The sequence below is a fragment of the Xiphophorus hellerii genome, chromosome 14 (assembly GCF_003331165.1).
Source record: "Xiphophorus hellerii strain 12219 chromosome 14, Xiphophorus_hellerii-4.1, whole genome shotgun sequence".
In the NCBI taxonomy this organism is placed as follows: domain Eukaryota; kingdom Metazoa; phylum Chordata; class Actinopteri; order Cyprinodontiformes; family Poeciliidae; genus Xiphophorus; species Xiphophorus hellerii.
In genome coordinates this window covers 28,885,622-28,906,335 of record NC_045685.1, presented here as the reverse complement: position 1 = coordinate 28,906,335, position 20,714 = coordinate 28,885,622, and the positions used below count along the sequence as shown (strand labels likewise).

The 20,714-nt window shown below is 45.9% G+C and overlaps 3 protein-coding genes across 7 annotated transcripts; 1 reads left to right on the top strand and 2 right to left on the bottom strand.

Moving 5' to 3' along the window:
* Positions 1–1,798: 1,798 nt before the first annotated feature.
* Positions 1,799–8,408, bottom strand: LOC116732023 (SLA class II histocompatibility antigen, DQ haplotype D beta chain-like). The gene is made up of 6 exons (XM_032581954.1): positions 8,240–8,408; positions 6,511–6,783; positions 5,929–6,142; positions 2,871–2,938; positions 2,494–2,607; positions 1,799–2,235 (listed from the first exon to the last, which is right to left on the bottom strand). Exons 1-6 carry the CDS (start codon positions 8,286–8,288, stop codon positions 2,198–2,200), a joined length of 756 nt encoding a protein of 251 aa, XP_032437845.1. The 5' UTR covers positions 8,289–8,408; the 3' UTR covers positions 1,799–2,197.
* Positions 8,409–8,652: 244 nt separating this feature from the next.
* On the bottom strand, positions 8,653–11,792 carry LOC116732025 (mamu class II histocompatibility antigen, DR alpha chain-like). The gene is made up of 4 exons (XM_032581957.1): positions 11,679–11,792; positions 11,358–11,603; positions 10,076–10,357; positions 8,653–9,599 (listed from the first exon to the last, which is right to left on the bottom strand). The coding sequence occupies exons 1-4, from the start codon at positions 11,740–11,742 to the stop codon at positions 9,475–9,477; spliced, it is 717 nt and encodes a 238-aa protein (XP_032437848.1). The 5' UTR covers positions 11,743–11,792; the 3' UTR covers positions 8,653–9,474.
* Positions 11,793–12,600: 808 nt separating this feature from the next.
* Positions 12,601–16,696, top strand: slc25a11 (solute carrier family 25 member 11). 5 transcript variants are annotated; one of them, XM_032581951.1, is made up of 10 exons: positions 12,601–12,814; positions 13,390–13,542; positions 14,320–14,437; positions 14,520–14,608; positions 14,687–14,777; positions 14,876–14,966; positions 15,084–15,183; positions 15,345–15,396; positions 15,934–16,108; positions 16,294–16,696. In XM_032581951.1, the coding sequence occupies exons 1-9, from the start codon at positions 12,750–12,752 to the stop codon at positions 16,087–16,089; spliced, it is 915 nt and encodes a 304-aa protein (XP_032437842.1). In that variant the 5' UTR covers positions 12,601–12,749; the 3' UTR covers positions 16,090–16,108; positions 16,294–16,696. The 5 variants fall into 5 exon arrangements, 3 of the variants coding, with proteins under 3 accessions (XP_032437842.1, XP_032437841.1, XP_032437840.1); XR_004341692.1 differs by having other exon boundaries at positions 12,602–12,814; positions 15,934–16,154; positions 16,344–16,696; XR_004341691.1 differs by having other exon boundaries at positions 12,602–12,814; positions 15,934–16,154; positions 16,326–16,696.
* The last annotated feature ends 4,018 nt before the right edge of the window (positions 16,697–20,714 follow it).

Sequence of the window (20,714 nt, the reverse complement as noted above, 5' to 3'; positions counted from 1 at the left end):
TTCCTATTGGTTAGCGTTGAGTAAAGCTGAGTGATGTAAGACGTGTTCCTATTGGTTAGCGTTGAGTAAAGCTGAGTGATGTAAGACGTGTTCCTATTGGTTAGCGTTAACTAAAGCTGAGTGATGTAAGACGTGTTCCTATTGGTTAGCGTTGACTAAAGCTGAGCGATGTAAGACGTGTTCCTATTGGTCAGCGTTAACTAAAGCTGAGTGATGTAAGACGTGTTCCTATTGGTTAGCGTTGAGTAAAGCGGATGCCTCCGACTCCCTGGATCTCTGATCTCCGTCCCGAACTGCTTTGCTTCTGTTACGGGACACAGAATGTGACTGAATGATTATTAATCTTCACAAAGTTACACCGTTCAGCAGCTACTGAAGTCTCCATCCTGTTTCAAAGAAGAAATCTTACACAACTTATGACGACAGTCACATATTCTGTCTGCCGCGATCCCCGTTAGCATATCATGCTAGCTAATGCTAGCACTAGGTCAGGGGTCAGCAACCAGTGGCTCCGGACCCCGTGTGGCTCTTTCATCCTTCTGTTGTGGCTCCCAGTGACTTTGGGAAATAGAATATTTTATTAAAATTAAATCATTAAAAAATTATGAATTAAAATCATTTCAAAATAAATTTCTAAATCTGAAGATTATGGTAAACTTGTAACATTAAAACAAAAGTTTTGAACATTTTTAGCACCAAAATATACGTCATGTCCGCCGACAGGCATTCCTGGCGAACCCCACATGTCTGGCAGACCGCGTTTATTTAGCTCACTGATTTATTGACCTTTTGACCCTTGCCTGGAAGATACATCATGAATAAATCCAAGAAAAGGAAACATTCTGAAGATGGCAGAACATTTAATGCTACGTGGACAGATCATTTTGCTTTCACCGCTGATGAAACTGGTTCACCTTCTGCTTAATATGTGGCGACAGACTGGCAAACAACAAGAAGTCAAATGTTGAAAGACATTTCAAGAGCAAACACTAAAAAATATCCCGAGGGAGAGGAGAGAAAAAACAAATTAAACCCAGTGCTGCCTGGTTCTTTGTTTAGATCAGCCTTGTTTCTGTTTCACTTTAGTTCACTTCTGCTGACTGATTCTATGATAATTATGTTTATTTATTCCCTTTGTTTAGTTATTCTTTGCTACAGTTAGATTCATCTTTCTACTTCCTCTGTTTACTCTCACCTGAAGCCTGTTAGCCAATCAGCTCCGGCGTTTTGCTCACTATTTAAACTCGTCTCTTTTCTCATTGGATCTTCATGTTTCCTCCCTGGTTTCCTCCTTCTTGCACTCGGCTCCTGTTTTGTTCCAACTTCCTGTGTTCCCCATGTTTCTGTTGTTTTTTCATTAAATATATCAAATCTTCTCTCTGCTTGATCTACATGTGTTTGTGAATTCATCACCATGACGACGCTGTAACCATCTGTGGCTGGAATCAGTAACAGCAGAGCTGCTTTTTAACCACATTCAGAGGAAGGAAGTAGCACACTGAAGGTCAAAGTAGCACACTGAAGGTCAAAGTAGCACACTGAAGGTCAAAGTAGCACACTGAAGGTCAAAGTAGCACACTGAAGGTCAAAGTAGCACACTGAAGGTCAAAGTAGCACGCTGAAGGTCAAAGTAGCACACTGAAGGTCAAAGTAGCACACTGAAGGTCAAACTGCAACACAGGATTTAAACATGCCGCTAAGCACCATGGGAAATATTGTGTGAACTCCTATCAACCGCTACAACCGAACCAAAACTTAGCAGTACTTCCACAGGCTCCAGTCAACCAGAAACAACATCTTTATTGTAACTGTTGTTTATTGTGAAGCACCAAAGTGTAGAAATCAGAAGAATAAACTAAAATCACAATAATAATTAATATCTGATCCAGTCCTGCTGTCTTCTAACATTAATCACAGCAGAAATAAACATTTTACATAAAACATGATCAAAATAAACGATGCAGCTTTTCTTCTTTTCTCCTTCAGGCCTGAATATCAACTTCAGATTTTATTAAAAACCCAAAACTGAGGAAAAATCTCTTCATAAAAAACCATAGAGAGAAAATAAAATCACAGAAAGTGAACATTAATAAACCTGAAACGTTCCTGGAGAGAAGCAGCTGATTATCTGGACCAAAGAGTCCAGAACAAACTTCAGTTCCTGCAGACCGGGTTCTGATCGGGTTCTGATCCTGGATCAGGATCTGGATTCAAAGGTGGGGACGGGGACCAGATCTGAACAGGAACAAAGATCCAGAGAACAGAGTCAGAGATGGACGGATCAGAACCATTCAGCCTCCTGTCTCATGAACAGATTAAAGCATTTGGTTTGGACTGAGAGGTTCTGACTCTTGGACCTGCAACGATGCAGATGCATTTATATATTGTGCACAAAATGAACAGGCTCTGCTTTTAATATTTGGTTCTAAACCAGTCCTGGTTCTGGTCCTATCCAGGTTCTGGTTCTAAATGTGACCTGGTTCTGGTTCTGACCTTTGACCTTCCTCTTGTAGTAGATGAATCCAGCCAGAGACAAAATCAGACCCAGGATCAGTCCTGAAGCTCCGATGGCCAGTTTGTTCCTCTCTGACTCTGGCATGGACGGGTCTGGAGGGACAGAGAGGAAGAGGAGGGACAGAGAGGAAGAGGAGGGGGAGGAAGAGGAGGGGGAGGAAGAGGAGAGAGAGGGGGAGGAGGGAGAGGAAGAGGAGGGAGAGGAAGGGGAGGGGGAGGAAGAGGAGAGAGAGGGGGAGGAGGGAGAGGAAGAGGAGGGAGAGGATGAGGAAGAGGAGGACATGGAGGAAGGTAGCAACATGTCAGGACTTGTTATCTCAGCTGTTCCGTCTCCAGGTCTCTCTAGTCCTTCTTACCCCAGTCGGTGATCAGAGGTTCCTTCAGGCTGACATGTTCCACCCTGCAGGAGATCCGCTCTCCAGACCTGGAGACACGAACAGAACCGGGTCAGAACCAAAAGAACTGGGTCAGAACCAGCAGGTTTGTCCTCTAGAGCTGCTGTCCTGTAACTTTTAGATGAGCCTCTGCTGCAGCACCTGAACAGAATAATGAGGTCATTAAGGTTCTGATCTGCACCAGGAAGAGGAAATGAAGCCGTTTCATTCCAGCGTTTTGTACCTGAGGCTCATCTAGAACCTGCAGGCGGCGACTGGAGACCTGGAGTTTATTTATGTAGCAGCTTTTCTCTGAGATCTTCCACCTGAGTTCAACAGCACTGCAGGCTCTGTTGTGCCTCAGTCTGGACACATTCAGGAGACAACTGGACTCACCTGGTGTGTGTTACCTGGACTCACCTGGTGTGTGTTACCTGGACTCACCTGGTGTGTGTTACCTGGACTCACCTGGTGTGTGTTACCTGGACTCACCTGGTGCACAGCAAATTGAAAAGTATTAAATGTTTTGGTGTTAGTAGAGTTAATTTACTCTATAGAGTCACATTCTGTTAATGTAACTCTGACCTGTATATCATTAGTAGTTAAAATCCCGTGTTAAATGTTTCCGTATCAAATCTACAGGTGATCAAATGGAATCAGTGACTCTTGACTTCTGAACTCTGAACTCCTCCAGGCTGTAGCACTAGTTCATTCACTGACTGGTCCCAGAATCTCAGGTTCCCAAGTCGTTTCAGGATCATTTACTTCCCACATGTCTGAGTGATTCACTGCGTTTGGTAAGTCATTTTTTCTGAGATGGTTTATAACTATTATTTTGAACTGAGGTCAAACTGTATGATAGACATCACGGCTCGGTGTTAGCATATTTAGCTTAGCATGATGAATGTTTGCAGAGTATCAGTGTTGGAAAAAATCGAGCCGGTGAACATTCAGTTAAATTCTTGGTCAACTTGAACAGATCCATAATAATCTGGAATATAGTTTTTCACGACGTTGAACGTTTCAGGGGCGGAAATAAAAAATGTAGATAGAAAAGGTAGATTCCAGGTGGATTCCAGGTAGATTCCAGGTGGATTCCAGGTAGATTCCAGGTGGATTCCAGGTATATTCCAGGTATATTCCAGGTAGATTCCAGGTGGATTCCAGGTAGATTCCAGAGATGTGCATGGCAGCAGCTGTTCCTCCAGGGCCGGCCCAAGGTAATATGGGGCCTCAGCCAGAACCCCCCGTCCTACTAAGAACCTCAGCATCACTAACATGTTTAAATGTCGATCAGGTGAATCTGTGAGAGGGAGACCAGGTTTATTGGCCCAGTTTAAAATCAATCACTGATTATTGGTTATTGGCTGTGATGTATTTGTGAACAAACCCAATTCAAACACAAAGATTACACCATATTGTAGCCATGGTAACACAACAATCAAACTATCAAGATGATTCTTTAAAGCCAAGGAGGGCTGAGGGATTTCATTGGATAAGCCCAATGTCCGTCAACAAAATCAGCCAATGGGCTGTCGAGGTTGATAAAAATGATGTTTGATAAATTATTTTGTTACATTATGACAGCCTAGGGCCGCCCATATACAGTACATGCATCAGTCTGGACTCCAGGCGGTCAGTCCTCCTCTGGACACAAGTTAAAACTGAAAGCTGTTTTTTTTTCTGTTCAAATTGTCAACCTGCCACAGCAACGTTGCTCCAATTTACACACCACTGAATATTTTTACCTGCGTCCAGCGGCAGGAGCTAATTTCCTCAGAATGTTTACATGAATGTTGGTCAGATTTATCAACCTTCCTGATCATTTTTTCCTTTAAAGACTGTAAAAGGCTTTTTCATGTTAAAAGCATTATTCCTGCTGTTGTGTCTTATTTACATTTTGCAGCATGTTTTAATCCTTTTATTGCCTTTTTCTATATATTAGCACCAGTTTGGTTGTGGATGAATCCTGAAGCCTCCATGGATTCTTCAAAGATTCAAGCTCCATAAATGATTATGTAAATGTTAATATCTCTGAAACTCCACATTTCTGTAACTGAGGCTTGTTGTTAGAGTTGCAGTAAAAATGTTTTCCTTCGTTCCATTTTCATTGTTATGTTTTTTGCTTGTTATGGTCCAGAGACCAACACTGGTTATTGTACTGGGAGACTGGAGACGGTCCAGTGCAGTGGAGGAACACGGTGATGTCCAGCCTGAAGACCATCTGTGTTAGTGAATGGACAGAGAAGCCAGTCTCTGACCAACACAAACATAAACTAGGATCTGAATATCAGGTTGTTCTGTTATGTTCTGTTCAAATATCTTCCTGTTAAAAGAACATTTACTCTCATATTACATGAACTGCTGGCTTTACTTTCTCCTTTGAACAGTTTCATCCATATTGTGTTGAAGAAAAATGTATTAAGCAAAATGCATTTTGTATTTCACAGCTGAAATGTCAGACCTTTTGATAAGCAATATGTGAAACATGGACATTGTTCCACGTTGTAATATTTTATAATTATAGAGCACGTTTTGAAATAAATGCATTTGAGAAAATTATTGCCTCTTTATTAAATGTTTATTTTCCAAATAATTTTTAGAAGTTCAAAGCAATAAAATACCTATTTAATATTAATTACAATGAACTCTTATGAAGTTAAAAAAATACTCTGTGAGAGTTAATATTAAGATCTAACACTGAATTAGTGATAGTTAATGTTAAATGATTAACTCCAGCAGATTTGATATTTGACACTTAATTAGAGTTAAAGTACAAACTCTCCAAAAAGAGTTAAATTAAAACTTCTGGTGTGGATCCAGATAGACACTTAAAAGTGTTGAAATCAAATCTGACAGAGTCCATTTGGACCTGCTGGATGTGTGTTACCTGGTCTCCCCTGGTGTGTGTGTGTGCGTGCGTGTGTGTGTGTGTGTGTGTGTGCGTGCGTGTGTGTGTGTGTGTGTGTGTGTGTGTGTGTGTGCGGGTGTGCGTGTGTGTGTGTGTGTGTGTGTGTGTGTGTGTGTTACCTGGTCTCACCTGGGTCTGAACTCCAGGCTGGAGTGGATCTGGTAGAGCCAGGCGCCGTCTGGCAGCTCGGCGGTGGAAGTGACATCAGAAGTGACTTCCTGTCCGTCTCTCCTCCAGGTGACTCTGATCTGTTTGGGGAAGAAGCCGTAGACGCTGCAGGTCAGCATGGCGGGGTGTCCACCAGCAGGGGGCGCCACTGAGCTCAGAGCGACAGACGGAGCCACTGGAACAGGAAGAGGAGAGTTAGAGATCCGTTTCCTCGGTGCAAAAACTGAAATTAACTCACAAGATTCAAAACTGGATTTTCATCCAGGCCAAGTTTGGAAACTTAATAAATCAAGTTTCTGTCTTGGCCAGGCTCCCCTGGAAAAGAGATTGCTGTGACTCACTGGGTATTGATTAATATTGGTTATAGGTAATATTTATTAGCCCCAGGTCCGGCACCAGGGGTGGGCAATGGGGGACTAGGGGACACTAGGGGCTTTGGAGGGCATTGGGGACATCTGGAGCATTGCCCTCCGATAGTCACCCATTGCCCCCCGACAGTCAGCCATTGCCCCCTGAACTGGAAGCAGTTTTTCATGAACTCACCTGATCTATTCAAAACATTTCTGTAGAAGACCCCAGAGTTGTGATGGCAGAACACCTCCTTCTGAGCTCGCCTCCTGCTCAGAGCCACAGGATTATTGTTTAACTTGTTTGCCTGCCTCATTCCAAACGACGTGTATCCGACATAGAGCCCAATGTTGCTGTCAAATCTCAAAAACTCCACTTTGTTGTAGATGCAGGAGTAGATGTACCGGCTGTCCTTCAGCTCAGTGGAGTTAAAGAGGCAGCGGGACACTGAATGACTTTGAAAACCATCTGGAAAAGAAAACATGCAGAACTCCTGATTATCTTAAACATTTAGAGTTTATTAAATTCTCAAGCTACAAGCTATAAAGTGGCCAATTGGTGGGTTTCAGTCACGTGACCCGGATGACACGCTAAGTTCAGATGGAGGTCCAGAAGAGGATTCCTCTGGTTTGAAACAAAGTAAAACTGATCACAGCGAGAAGCTAACGTTCTAAATAGACTGAAACAGACGAGGATCTTGAACAAATATGAATATATTTATGATATGATCCGTATTATCTCTGTTCAAAAAAACACTTCTCTTATAATCCTGAGGATTTACGTCGTTTCATGGAGGCAATTCACATAAATAACTATCTGGAGCTGCTGACCTCATTAAACCAGAAGAAAGTTTTAAAAGCCTGGAGAATCAAATCATTTAGTTTCAGGTTGTATCAAACATTTAGGATCAACAGAATCATTAAATGGCTGTGGACTGGTTTCTGCCTTAGCGAGTTGTGCTATTTAAATAATTAGTCTATGATAACGATGCTACCGCTAACAACAAGCTAACCCATGTTATTTCTATGGATCTCCTGGTAAATAACTTATTTAGCTTCTGTAAACTAAATTCATGCAGGAGTTGTAGGTTAATGTTGAGTGGTTGCAGGATTTAGGTCCAATGCAGGTCATCGATTCGCTCCGACCTACAGAACCTCATTATTTTATGAGTAGAACCAAACTTAAATACAAACACTGATGGAGAATTATCACTTTATGTTTAATACACTAAAATTAAACTTTGTGATTCAACTTTCACTTTAGCCTTTTCTTCTACTATCTTTGATTTGATCTGCAGCTTAAAATAAGAAATAACTTGAATACCAAGTAGCTGCAGTTTGGAAATAAAAACAGAAAGATTGTTCTTCATCTTGCAATAGCTTGGACAGTAAGTGGTAAATAATAGAGCTTTAACTCTGTCCTACGTCTGTTAGACCCAACTGACCTGAGTCAGGCTGAAAGGCCTCAGTCTGCAGCCAGGTTCCACAGACCTGATAAAGACCTGAGTGTTGCACTGAGCTGAGCTGCAACCTGCAGGACAGCGGCCCCTAGAGGCCTGGAGCTGAAGACCCCTGTGACAGGACATGACCCAGTTACATTGTACAGTTTACTTCCTTTATGTGTCTAACATGAATTGGATCGTTCACAGTGCATCAAGATAAACTATTATGTCCAGCTCCACCCTAATGTCGACCTCTCAGTATTTAGGGAACTGTGGAGCTCAGCCCTTGTGTTGCTCGTTTCTCAGCTGTTTCTAAAGTCCAGTTCAGTTCTGGACACCAATCGGACCGTCCTCACACATTAGATCCCAAACACCCGCTGTGAGAGCTGCTGTGGTTTTAATGGCATCTCAGCGTCTCACACTTCAGCTCCGCTTGGTCTCAGGAAGGTGAACTTCCCCATGAATCACAGTTTTGGTTCCTACCTGCCGTTTGGACCAGAACCAGGAGGATCAGGAGCAGAGAGGGACCCATTCCTCCAGGTCAGGAGACGGACTGAGCCAGCCTGAGGAACTGGTACTGGAAAAACCAGAACAAGGCGTCATGCCTGCCGTGTCATGTGTTACCTGGCAGACTGATCTCATCCAGGATGGAAACAGATGAATACAAAATTTATTTCTTGTTATATTTGTAGTGTTAATTAAACTGAGAACTTATTGACTGAGATTTTCTCATCTTATTTTTGCACAGATTGTGTTTACAGTCTTTATTTCAGACCACGCATTAAACACCCAGCCAGCAGAAAAATGTTCATTAGTTTGCTTCACCAGCAGGTTGAGACATGAGGAGATTCCTGTGATAAAAACCTGAGTGGAAATCTGAATCCTGCAGAACAAAGTTCACCTGAAGGACAAGGTCTCTTTATTACAGTCAGCAGAAAACACATCCACCAACCATAAAAACCAGCATGGTATAGGAATGAAAGCATAACCTTTTACAGACACTTTAAAAAGTCAAGAAGTTTTTTAAAAGTTAGGTAAAAGGAAAAACTCTGGTATCTGATCTCAGTCAGCAGTAGACTGAGGTCAGATCGCGTCTGAAAAGGACATTAACTGCTTTTTTCTCATTGACCTACACAAATCTGTCAGAATTGAATCCTAAAGACTGATAAAGATGTGAACCACACAGAACTGGCCTCATCGCAGAAATCAGTAAGATAGATGCTGCAGCTACTTCTAATTAAACAGTTACATTACCAAGAACTACAAAGCTGGTCCAGGTTAACCTTTCATAGAAGGGTCATTTATTCTGCTGAAAATGTAATATAGAATAATTAGTACATGTTTCCTAAATTACCAAAATAGTGAATAAAGTCCGACAGTTTGGTTGGTTCCGTCCAGAACAAACTGAGGAGCAGAAATTCACCGTCTTTAGGAAAACATGAGTGTGAAATTACAAAACGTTCCAGAGGAATATGAGCTTCAGATTATATTTCTAGTAAAGATCAGTACCATAGTGCCACTTTATGAGTCCAGGAGAATTAATATTGATTGGACTTGTCAAAGTTCCTGATGAATCCACAATGAGAAAGGGCTAGGGTTAGGGTTAGGGTTATGGGGGTTAGGGTTAGGGTTAGGGTAACACGTTCAGTGTTATGATCCAAACAATGTTGTCAGTACAGCAGGAGAGAGAGGTCCATAAACCCATCAGCCTTGACCAATCAGCTCTCTCTCCCCCTAATGAGGAAGAAGGTCCCAACCGCCACGCCAAGCAGACCCAGGATCAGACCGACTCCACAGAACACCGCGGGTCCAGCACCGGGCTGAGGAACGCGTACTTCAACATCTGGAGACAGAAACAGATACAAGTCACTGAATACTTGTTGAGCTGCTTTCTGTCTACAGCAACAGTCTCAAACTTCACTCCTCCAACGTCTACATCAGGGGCCCAAAGTGGGTCCTGGAGGCCCGGCATCCTGCATGTTCTGGTTCCCTCCCTGCTGGTACCAACAACCTTTCAGCAGGTCAAAGTTCATCTCAGGCCTCTAATGATCATCATTGGATCCAGGTGAGTTAAACCAGGGAGAGACTAAAACATGCAGGATGCCGGACCTCCAGAACCTCCAGAACCTCCAGAACCCACTCTGGACCCCCTGATCTAGATGTGTCTCTGCTTCAGCACTTGGTTCCAATGCTAGATCATTAGCAGAGCTGGATTGCATGAGGCAGTTTAGACATTCAGTTCAAGTGTGTAGAAGAATGGATCAATCTAAAGCTGCAGGCTGCAGTTTGAGACCACTGGTCTAGTTAAAGGCCGCTCACCCCAGATTCTGGTCAGTGGTTCTTCCAGAGCCAGATGCTCCACTGAGCAGCTGTAGATGTCTCCCAGCTGAGGGACGAACTGCAGCCTGGAGATCTGGGTGAAGGTGCTGTCCTTACTGGGAAAGGGAACGTTGATGCTGGTTCCTTCAGTCACTTTCTGACCGTTTCTGGTCCAGGAGACGTTGACCGGAGCCGGATAGAAACCAGAGACGTGACAGACCAGGATGTTCTTCTCTCCCAGCTCCACAATGTTAGCGGTGTAGAGCAGGCTGGTTGGAGGATCTGTCAGCAAACACATGCAGGATCACCTTAAACATGAACAGCCACAGCAAATAGAAGGTCATGTGGCTTCAACCGGATCTTCTCCAGTCTGCCCAACTAGATTCATCTGTATTTCAAGATCTTGTGTGGTTCCTCCCCATTTTTTGGAACCACCGTTTTAGTGGTGGTTCCAAAAATTGTGAGTACAACTTGGTCCAAGTTGACTACAAGGAATTTGATTGGCAGCAACTATATTTGAGTACCAGCCCATGGATCAGACAATCAATATTTCCATGGTCAAACCTTAAGGACCAAAATGTTTTACTAACTGTGGTGGAAGAGCACATACACAACCAACTGGACAGGGCAACCATCAACAAACAGATATGCTGAGAAATTCAGCAGAAGCTGGACACCTGAAGGTCAGCGGCCAGAGCTGGGGTCACTGCAGGGTTGACCACAGCTCCTGCATGCTCACATTTCCACGTTCCTGCCTGAATTCATGGAGCTTAACTGGAACCAAACCAGACATTAACTGGTCAGTGTGAGACTCAACAATGGAGCACAAGGCAATAGTTGCATCTGACTGTTGGGGCTGATTGACTGATTTCTAATTTTTTCTACTGATGTTAGTAGAAATAGTTGGTTGATGATGATGTTGGTCGTCTCCCTACATTGTTTGGATTTATACTTGATGTTGTTTTGATGCCCTGAATGTCGTATTTTTTATGTATTTGTTCTTTTTTACTTGCTGCAGCATTTCTTTCCCTTTGGGACTCTAATAAACCTGAACCTGAAGAGACTAGAGATACTGAAGCAGAATGTTCCATAATCTGGATTCATAATCCAGATTACAGTCAGATCCATAATCTGGATTCAACTGTACAAGAAACAGCAAATGAGGATGAAGTCAGATAAAACAGACGGAGTAACCAGAGGTCCAAATGTTCCCACAGTCTCATCTAGTCTGATCTAAACTTGTTCTCTAGCAGGAAAGGAAGCAGAGTTGATCTTTCCTCACCAAGTGGATCAGGGATGTCCTTCAGACCAGTACGGATAATCTTCAGGTTATTTTTGCAGAGTTGTTGTTGCCCCACAGATTGTTCATAAAGCCCTGAGAAACTTGGATGGCTGACAAAATCCGGCAGGGTATCAACTCCTGTCTCCTGGATGAAGTAGGCGTGCCAAAGCTCTTCCCCATCCAGCGTCATCATGTCCAATCCGTCCGTGTCTGAACATCCAATAACCCGGAAACTGTCATGTTGAACTGAAAGCAGAGCAGAAACAGAGTTTAGAGTGATCAGTCTCAGTAACCAGCTGGAGGAGGAGGTGAGATTTTTACCTTCAGCAGAAACACAGAGCAGCAGCAGCAGCAGCAGCAGCTGCAGCAGCTGCAGCAGCTCCATCTTCAGCTGATCTGCTCTGAACTCACCTGAGTCAGTCAGAAACTCTCCATCCAGCAGCCAATCACAGCGCACTGTTTAGTGATGTCATCAGTAGGTAGGCTGATGCTCCTGGCTAACTTCAGTCCTGTAGGTTCTGCTCTCTGATTGGTCAGACTGTGACTGGACTCCTCCTCCTTATCTTGACAACCTTATCAGCTCCTCTGTTGATTTCAGATGAAGTCATTCATTAAGTCTATTTGTTTTCATCCACTTGTTAATAGTGTCGTTTTTTTTTACATTCATTACATAATGTAATGTTTTTATGACTTTCTATGATGTGAAGCAGTTTGAGCTGCCTTGTTATGTGTTATGTGTAAACTTGATTTAACTTTGCTTCAAATAACACAGCAGCGCCATCTAGTGAAGGCAACAAGACTTTCCATTACACGCACATTACATACACAAAGATACAAAGATCTTTTTTTATTAGTTAGTAAAGTACATTGTTAAAGACGTCGCTGTATTGTTTAGATATGTTACACATTTTAAATTATGTATTTGATTCACTTTTTACAGTAAATATTTTTTATAAAAATAAAATGGGTTGATGCAGCAGCGCCGTATACTTCTCACATAAATATTTGAATAATTTAATGTTTTTTACTGTAAAAGGCAGATTTCTCGATAGTTTGATAATAAAGTTAAAATGAACACTAAACCGGACAATAAACGAAGCAAACCACTCGTTTCTCTTCGTTAATTTTCGTGTCCTTGGTCCTCGCTCACTGATTGGTCTATTCATCGCTGTACTCTTGGCCCCCGTATGCTGATTGGCCCGCTGGTCTCCGTGTTGTCCCGCCTCGCCTCCTGATTGGCTCGTGTGTTTGGGATCGTTCGCGTGTTGCGGCTCCAGCAGAGTCACCTTGCTTCGGCCGCTGCCGCTGCTGCTGTTCTGGGGATAGAGCAGAGGAACCGACCGGGCCAGAGGCGACAGGAAGGCAGCTGGCCACCGACCGAACCGGGTCGACATGGCGGAGACAAAGCCGAAGACCTCTCCGAAGGCCATAAAGTTCCTGTTCGGAGGTCTGGCCGGGTAGGTGCTGCTGCTAGCCGCGGTGCTAACGGGCTAATGTCAGGGGTCAGAGGGCGAAGAGGAGCCGCTGCGCTGTCAGGGGCAGATTAACGCTAGTTATGGATTATTATCATTATGTGAGCAGTTTAATGTTAGCGGTGGATTATCACCATGATGGTGTAGGACTCTCAGAACATGTTAGCTGCTAATGCTAGCTGACAGACCGGTGTTCAGATTAAATCTGCTGCCCGGTAATTCGGGTCCCGGTAGATTCTGATCCGCTGTGACCTGATTTACTGGCCACGATCTGATTGGTTCAGAACCTCCTGGAGCTGATTGGTTCTGCTCCAGGAGGTTCGGAATCAGTGAGATTGGTTCCGAACCTCCTGGAGCTGATTGGTTCTGCTCCAGGAGGTTCGGAATCAGAGAGATTGGTTCCGAACCTCCCATCTGACTGCAGGGATTATCAATGCTTGCTGTGGAACCAGCAGCTGTCTGAGTTCACAGAAAGGTTCAGGTTCTGCTCAGTAGAACAGAACCAGAACCACCCAGTAACTCACAAGGCCCGGTTCTGATGGACCCTCTCTGTCCTACAGCATGGGGGCCACGGTGTTTGTCCAGCCTTTGGACCTGGTGAAGAACCGGATGCAGCTGAGCGGCCAGGGCACCAAGGCCCGCGAGTACAAGACCAGCTTCCACGCTCTGTTCTCCATCCTGAAGAACGAAGGACTGGGAGGCATCTACACCGGGTCAGTACCACCAGACGGGCCCCATCTGGACCCATCTGGACCCGGAGGCTCTCTGCTGTATCAGGACCAGAGTAAACCCTGTTGTCCTCCCAGCGGTGCCTACTTCCTGGTCCAGTCGCCTACATCCATCCTGTAGCTTCTGATCTGAGTGCTGATTGGCCGGCGCCGCTAACTGATCACACTGATGATGGACTTTATTGAACTTTCACTAATCAAAGTTTCACAAACCAGCTTTTAAATATTCTGGTTTGAAGAATGAAGGTGTTGAAGTTTTTAAACTCCAGATAATTAAAGACGCTCAGCGTTGTAAAAATTAGGTGGAATCGTCCTTTAGCCGTCTGTCCAATCAGAAGTCAGCTTCAGCTCCGTGTCATCCAGTATGATGATGTCATGATGGATGACAGGAAACGTTAAACCAACACATCACTGCGTCCAACGATGTGTTGGTTTAACGATGCTAACAGACGTTGAACAGCAACAAAGTTTCTTAATAAAATTTTCTTCAAAGAAACTGTACGAGTCACAGGCGACTAACTTTAGCATGCTAGCTGCTAGCCTGTCCAGAGCTAACGCTAGTGAGTAGTCTCCTCCTCCTTAGCCAGCACCGGCCAATCAGCAATCAGATCAGGAGTTTCAGGATGGATGTAGCCACCGCTGGACGGTCAAGAGTCTCTACTCTGGTCCTGGTATGGAGACATGTCCCTGTCCTCCTCTGTCCCATCCTGTCCTCCTGTCCTCCTCTGTCCCATCCTGTCCTGACTGAGGACGTCCTCTCAGCCTGTCTGCAGGGCTCCTCCGCCAGGCCACCTACACCACCACCCGCCTGGGCATCTACACCATCCTGTTTGAGAAGATGACGGGAGCCGACGGACGGCCGCCCAACTTCTTGCTGAAGGTCAGATCATCTGAACCGGTCCTGGTTCTGGTTCTGGTCCTGGTCCTGGTTCCTTCAGGGTAACCTGTGGCTCCCCCTGCAGGCTCTGATCGGGATGACGGCCGGCGCCACCGGAGCGTTTGTGGGGACACCGGCGGAGGTTGCTCTGATCAGGATGACGGCTGACGGGCGGTGAGAGCTGCTCTCTGATTGGCTGCTCTGCTCTCAGGTGTGTGTGTGACCTCAGGTGGTGTGTGTGTGTGTATGTAGACTTCCTGCTGACCAGAGGAGAGGATATACCAACGTGTTCAACGCTCTGGCTCGCATCACCAGAGAGGAAGGGCTGACCACGCTGTGGAGGGTCAGTGTGTCAGAAACAGGCGGAGGCAGCACTCCTCCCATCACGTGACCTCAGCTCTGATCACGTGACCTCAGCTCTGATCTCTGACTCTGTTTCAGGGCTGTGTTCCCACCATGGCCCGGGCGGTGGTGGTCAACGCCGCTCAGCTGGCGTCCTACTCCCAGTCCAAACAGGCGCTGCTGGACTCAGGTCAGGATCACACACTGCAAGCTAACCGCTAACACGCCGCGAGCTAACCGCTAATCCACTCCGAGTCTGATGTGTGTGTTTCTGTTGGTGTGTGTGTGTGCGTGTGTGTGTGTCCAGGGTACTTTGGAGACGACATCTTGTGCCATTTCTGTGCCAGTATGATCAGCGGTCTGGTTACCACGGCAGCATCGATGCCCGTCGACATCGTCAAGACCAGGTGAGACGGCCGGGTCCAGAGCAGGTTAGAACCTCCATCGGTTCTGATGCCGCACCATGTTTGGTTCTGAAACGGTCGGGTTCTGTCTGGGATCTCCGGATGGAACCAGAACCTGGTAGTTCTGGTTCGGAAGCAGCTGACTGGATCTTCTCCTGTTCCAGGATCCAGAACATGAGGATGATTGACGGCAAACCAGAGTACAAGAACGGCCTGGTGAGTTTCTGCAGCAGGGTCTGGAACCGGGTCAGGACAGGTCCAGTCCAGAACATCAGGGGCCTCATGTCGTCCACAGTTCAGATGTATGAGTCATGATGCCAGGTGTGACGGTTCAGCTGCTGGTTCGACCAGAGAATCAAAATGGCCGCTCAGATTGTTTCCATGTCATCTGCTGCAGACCGACTCAAACACAGAGGTCAAAGGTCACAGCTGGCTGAGGTTTTCCCTCCTCCTGGTTCAGAGCTGTGACCTTCATGCTGCAGCTGAATCGGGTTCAGGGTTCAGCTGTGGTCAGCTTTGATGCTCCATCAAACATGGCGGCGCGAGGTCTGTGTGTGTTTGCAGCGTTTCCACATGAGGCTCCTGGAGTCGGACCGGTCGGTTCTGGTCATGGTGTCGACTGCAGCTGGGCCATCTGACCACCAGGTGGCAGCAGAGTCTCTGAGTCAGAGGGCAGGAAGTTGGTGCTGCTGCTTCCTCTGGTTGTTTCTAACTCTGTTTCTCTGTGTGTGTGTGTGTGTGTGTGTGTGTCAGGACGTTCTGATGCGGGTCGTGGGGAAGGAGGGCTTCTTCTCCCTGTGGAAAGGTTTCACTCCGTACTACGCCCGGCTCGGCCCTCACACCGTCCTCACCTTCATCTTCCTGGAGCAGATGAACCGCCTCTACAAGACCTACGTGCTGGACCGCTGACACACACCATCACACACACCATCACACACACACACACACCATCATACACACACACACACACCATCATACACACACACACACACCATCACACACACACACACACCATCATACACACACACACACACCATCATACACACACACACACACCATCACACACACACACACCATCATACACACACACACACCCATCATACACACACACACACACCATCACACACACACACACCATCATACACACACACACACACCATCACACACACACACACTGAGGAGGACGATCCTCAGCGTCTGCAGGAGTTGCAGCAGCAGGTCCATATTTTGTTTTTCTGCTGCTTTAAAATAAAAACTCACCTGAGAGAAACTTGGTGAGATCAGTGTTAAAGCTGAACACACACACACACCATCACACACACACATCATCACACACACACACCATCACACACACACACCATCATACACACACACGAAGGGTTAAAGTTCTCCTGGCTGTGATGTAAGCACCTTTCACTGACATCAGATTATAAACCTGTGACCTCCGACCCCCAGCATCATGGTGTCACCTGGTTACCATGGTTACCGAGTGGGAAATAAAGCGTTTTTATCCTCAGGTTGTGTTGGTCTAATTTACTATGAAGATTAATTTCTGATTCTCCGGATCAGAACCGGGTCGGCGGGTTCAGCTGTGGGGTCATGACCTGTCCAGCAGGGGGCAGCAGCTTCTCCGGATCAGAACCGGTCCGGGCGGTTAGTAAGCCGGGTCCAAAAGACTACTGGCAGAACCTACGAGACCTAGAACCTAGGAGACGGACAGGAAGTTCTGGATGTTTATCATGTATGTGGACCGGAACCGGGCCTGAAGCTTCACAGCTGCTGGGTCAGAGGTTCTGGTCTGAAGAAGGATACGGGACCATGCTTCCTATCAGAACTGACTTTCTCATTTTGAAGAACCAACATGGCCGCCTTACTTGGAGAAGCTCTGATGATGCTAACAGAGGCGCTAACTGGACTCAAATGGTTCCGGTTCTGAAGGTTCCCCACCTCAGAGACCCAACTGAGCATCAAGGTTCAGAACCAGCAACCTGATCAGCGCTGAGTGATCTAACCAGATCATCCAGCCAGTGATCTGTTGCAGTAGATCCTCCAATGATCTGCAGCTCGTTTACAGACAACATGAAACATGTTCATAAAAATATCCCGGCATCTTTTCTCCAAATAAACATGAAGGTTTTTCTCCAGATTCATTAAAAACTGAACCTTCCTGTTCATGTTGGATTAAATCTGTGATTTTAGACACAAAACCACAAATATTTATTTTTTACATTTTGGATGTTTTACAGCCTGTATATTTATTTTCCAACATATTTATTTCAAGTGAATTCAGAATTTATTTTACAGTTTGTGGTAAATTAAAGCGATACTCTGTAAACACAGGACCTTTACAAACTCAGCCGCCTGTGACGTAAGCGATACGCAGCAGGCTGAGCTGAGCTGTGATTGGCTGCAGGAAATCACCGGACTCACGCCAAAGCGGGACAGGAAGTTGGATTTGAGCTGCTGAAAGTCAAAGACGGAACAACTCTGAGTCTATAGAGCTGAAGAAAGTAGAACATTTCCTCCAAAAACTCTTTAGATTATGAACCTGGTTAAAGCAACAAACAAGTTAAACTGCTGGCAGTTTGTTTGTTAGAAGAAGTTGAGAGCATGATGCAGAACTTGATAGAAACTCAGATAAAAACAAATTGGTGTCAAAGTTCAAACGCCTGGAAATGGAGCAAGTCGAGCATCAGGCTGAAGAAATGGAACGAGACCAAAACGTCCCGACAAACTAGTTTCTGAAACACAGAGAAAAATATCAGTGAGGCCTGAGAGCTGCAGAAGATCAGCCACATTCAGCCAGCTAGCTCAGATTAGCTCAGACTACCACAGATTAGCTCAGACTAGCACAGATTAGCTCAGACTACCACAGATTAGCTCAGACTAGCACAGATTAGCTCAGACTAGCACAGATTAGCTCAGACTAGCACAGATTAACTCAGACTAGCACAGATTAACTCAGACTAGCACAGATTAGCTCAGACTAGTACAGATTAGCTCAGACTATCACAAACTAGCTCAGATTAGCACAGATTAGCCTCATAAAGCATTAAACAGGGACAACATCAGTATTTCATACTGTTTTATTTTCCCCCTGTGGCTTTAGCTGAAGCCGCTCAGGAAGAATCCATTCAACACGACCAGAACCAGACCGAGCTCTGATCTAAAGCAGCATGGCAGTGGCAGCATCATGCTGTGGGGCTGTTCTGACGGCATCATGAGGAAATATGGCAGCAAAGACTTGAGTAGGAAGCTAAAGTTCTGACCCGGATTGGTCCAGATGGATCCTCAGCTGGAGACAAAACGGCTGAAGGACAACAGAGACAAGGTCAGGACTTGTCACCAAGTCCTGACCTTTGACCTCAGGCCTGTGGACACGTTAGAGTGAGGCGACCAACAGACCCGACCCGGTTCTGGAGGAACGGACCAGAACTCCAGAAACTGGGAGACGTTTGTTCTTTTCATTCAGGGTAAACATCTGGTTTCATCTGGATGTTTGAACTGAGCCATGATGACCTTCATCATGACCTTCATCAGAGTCTTCATCAGGGTTCTTCTCATCTTCCTCCAGCCAATCAGAGCCGTCTGATCCTCCCAACAGGAAGTAGGGCTGGTGACAGGAAGTGGGCGGAGCCTATAGAGAAGCTAAAACCAGTTTCCCTTAAAAAGTGTCACGTGTGAACAGAGGATCTCTGAAGTGTTGACATGTTAAAACTAACACACACACACACACACACACTTCTCTCTGCTCTGCCATATAAGGACACACACACACTCTCTCACACACACACACCCAGTTCACACTGAAGCTGCAGCAAAACAAGAACCACTTCCTCTTCACTCTGTCGCTTCAAACTGTTTCAGCTTGACTCAGAAAACGAGTTCACCGTTACAGAGGAAGTGTGTGTGCGCGTGCGTGTGTGTGTGTGTGTGTGTGTGTGTGTGCGTGTGTGTGTGTGTGTGTGTGTGTGTGAGAGACTTTCATCTCCTCTGCAGGTTCTGCTTTAACCTCCATAAATGGAAACTGCTGCAGTCAGACGAGCTCTGACTGGTTCCGTGCAGAAACTGGAAGTCAGAACAAATCGGATCAGAACCGCTGAGGCTGTTCAAATCCTCAACGTGGGTCAGAACCAGAACAGAACCGCCCGGCCCAGTAGGCGGTGTTCCTGCAGAAAGGGAGCAAAGGTCCAACACATCATAACCAGTTACTGCAGACTGGGATCACTGGTGGGTTCCTACTGGGTTTACTGGGGTCACTCAGGACTCCTGCAGTGATAAAACATGAATCCAGATCAATAATCTGGATTATGATAATCTAAATGATGAAGAGGATCTGGAATAAAGCCAAACTGGCTTCCAAGCTGCTGGGAACCAGTAGAACCAGTAGAACCAGAAGGTTTCTGCTCAGAGTGATGAAGGTTCAGCAGAACTTCAGACTCCTGAGCGTTTCAAACAGAACCTCCCAAACTGGACCGAACCGAAGCAGAGGAAGCTGCCAGCTTTTCAAAATAAATGTTTACTGGCAGCAAAACGTCATGAAAATTAAAACCAGTTGATCCAAACTGGAGATCGGATCGGATCCGCCTGGTTCCTCCTGGTCAACCGACTGCAACACAACACAAGAGGAAGAAAGACCTTCCACTTCCACACACTGTGACCTGCAGGGTCAAAGGTCACGCTCTGCTGAGACCTGGTCCAGTTCCACTAGAGGTTCTGGTTCTGTTCAGTCTAGAGCCTCTGCTGTGGGAATGTTACAGCGACCGAGTTCACAGGTCCAGACCGGCCCAGGTATGAGTTCACCTGAGGAATGCAGAGAGAGTGTGTGTGTGTGTGTGTGTGTGTGGGTGTGTGTGTGCGTGTGCGTGTGCGTGTGTGTGTGTCAGATCTTATCTTCTTTCTGCAGTTTGATTCCTCGGCTGCCTAGAAATACGTTTCCCAGAATGCACTGGGCTGCAGGAGGAGTTACAGAACCAGGCTGTGTCTGGTGTTCCTGCTGGTTCTGGATGGGTTCTGGCGGTTCTGGTGGTTCTGATGGGTTCTGGTGGTTCTGATGGGTTCTGTTCGTCCTCATCAGCAGGTTGTGCGCTGTGAAGCGAAACGGGTCAGGAGGAAGTGGTTTGTTTCTCTGCTGCTTCCTGAACAGAATCTGATCTCAGCTTCTCACTGCCTGTTACTGGGACTGAACCGGATCAGAACCAGAACCTGACCCGGATCAAAACCAGGACCAGATCCAAACCAGAACTGGACCAGAACCAGACCGGGACCCCAACCAGACTGATTCTGAACTGAAGTAGAACTGGTCCAGAACCGGTCCAAATGGACCTCAGTGATTCTTCAGGTCTTGGTTCTCTGCTGGTTTTGGTCCAGAAATGTTCTGCAGTTCTTCCAGAACTCATTCTGGTTCTGATGTTCCCAACAATCTGGACCTCCTGTTGCCGGTCGGTTCTGGTGGATACCTGCTCATGGTTCTGAACGGATCAGACTCCAGAACCGGTTTGATTTGGTCTCTGCTGTTCGGGTCTTCTCTACCA

Excerpts from the sequence above, each read along its gene's own strand:
- LOC116732023 (XM_032581954.1), bottom strand. The coding sequence starts at position 8,288 with ATGGGTCCCTCTCTGCTCCTGATCCTCCTGGTTCTGGTCCAAACGGCA. Across the intron at positions 6,143-6,510 it reads AAATGTTTTGAATAGATCAG|TGGCTCCGTCTGTCGCTCTG; the intron begins GTGAGTTCATGA and ends TTCCTGTTCCAG. Across the intron at positions 2,939-5,928 it reads AGCCTGGAGTTCAGACCCAG|GTCTGGAGAGCGGATCTCCT; the intron begins GTGAGACCAGGT and ends TCGTGTCTCCAG.
- LOC116732025 (XM_032581957.1), bottom strand. The coding sequence starts at position 11,742 with ATGGAGCTGCTGCAGCTGCTGCAGCTGCTGCTGCTGCTGCTGCTGCTC. Across the intron at positions 10,358-11,357 it reads GGACATCCCTGATCCACTTG|ATCCTCCAACCAGCCTGCTC; the intron begins GTGAGGAAAGAT and ends GTTTGCTGACAG. Across the intron at positions 9,600-10,075 it reads ACCACTGACCAGAATCTGGG|ATGTTGAAGTACGCGTTCCT; the intron begins GTGAGCGGCCTT and ends TTCTGTCTCCAG.
- slc25a11 (XM_032581951.1), top strand. The coding sequence starts at position 12,750 with ATGGCGGAGACAAAGCCGAAGACCTCTCCGAAGGCCATAAAGTTCCTG. Across the intron at positions 14,438-14,519 it reads CGCCCAACTTCTTGCTGAAG|GCTCTGATCGGGATGACGGC; the intron begins GTCAGATCATCT and ends CTCCCCCTGCAG. Across the intron at positions 15,397-15,933 it reads CAGAGTACAAGAACGGCCTG|GACGTTCTGATGCGGGTCGT; the intron begins GTGAGTTTCTGC and ends TGTGTGTGTCAG.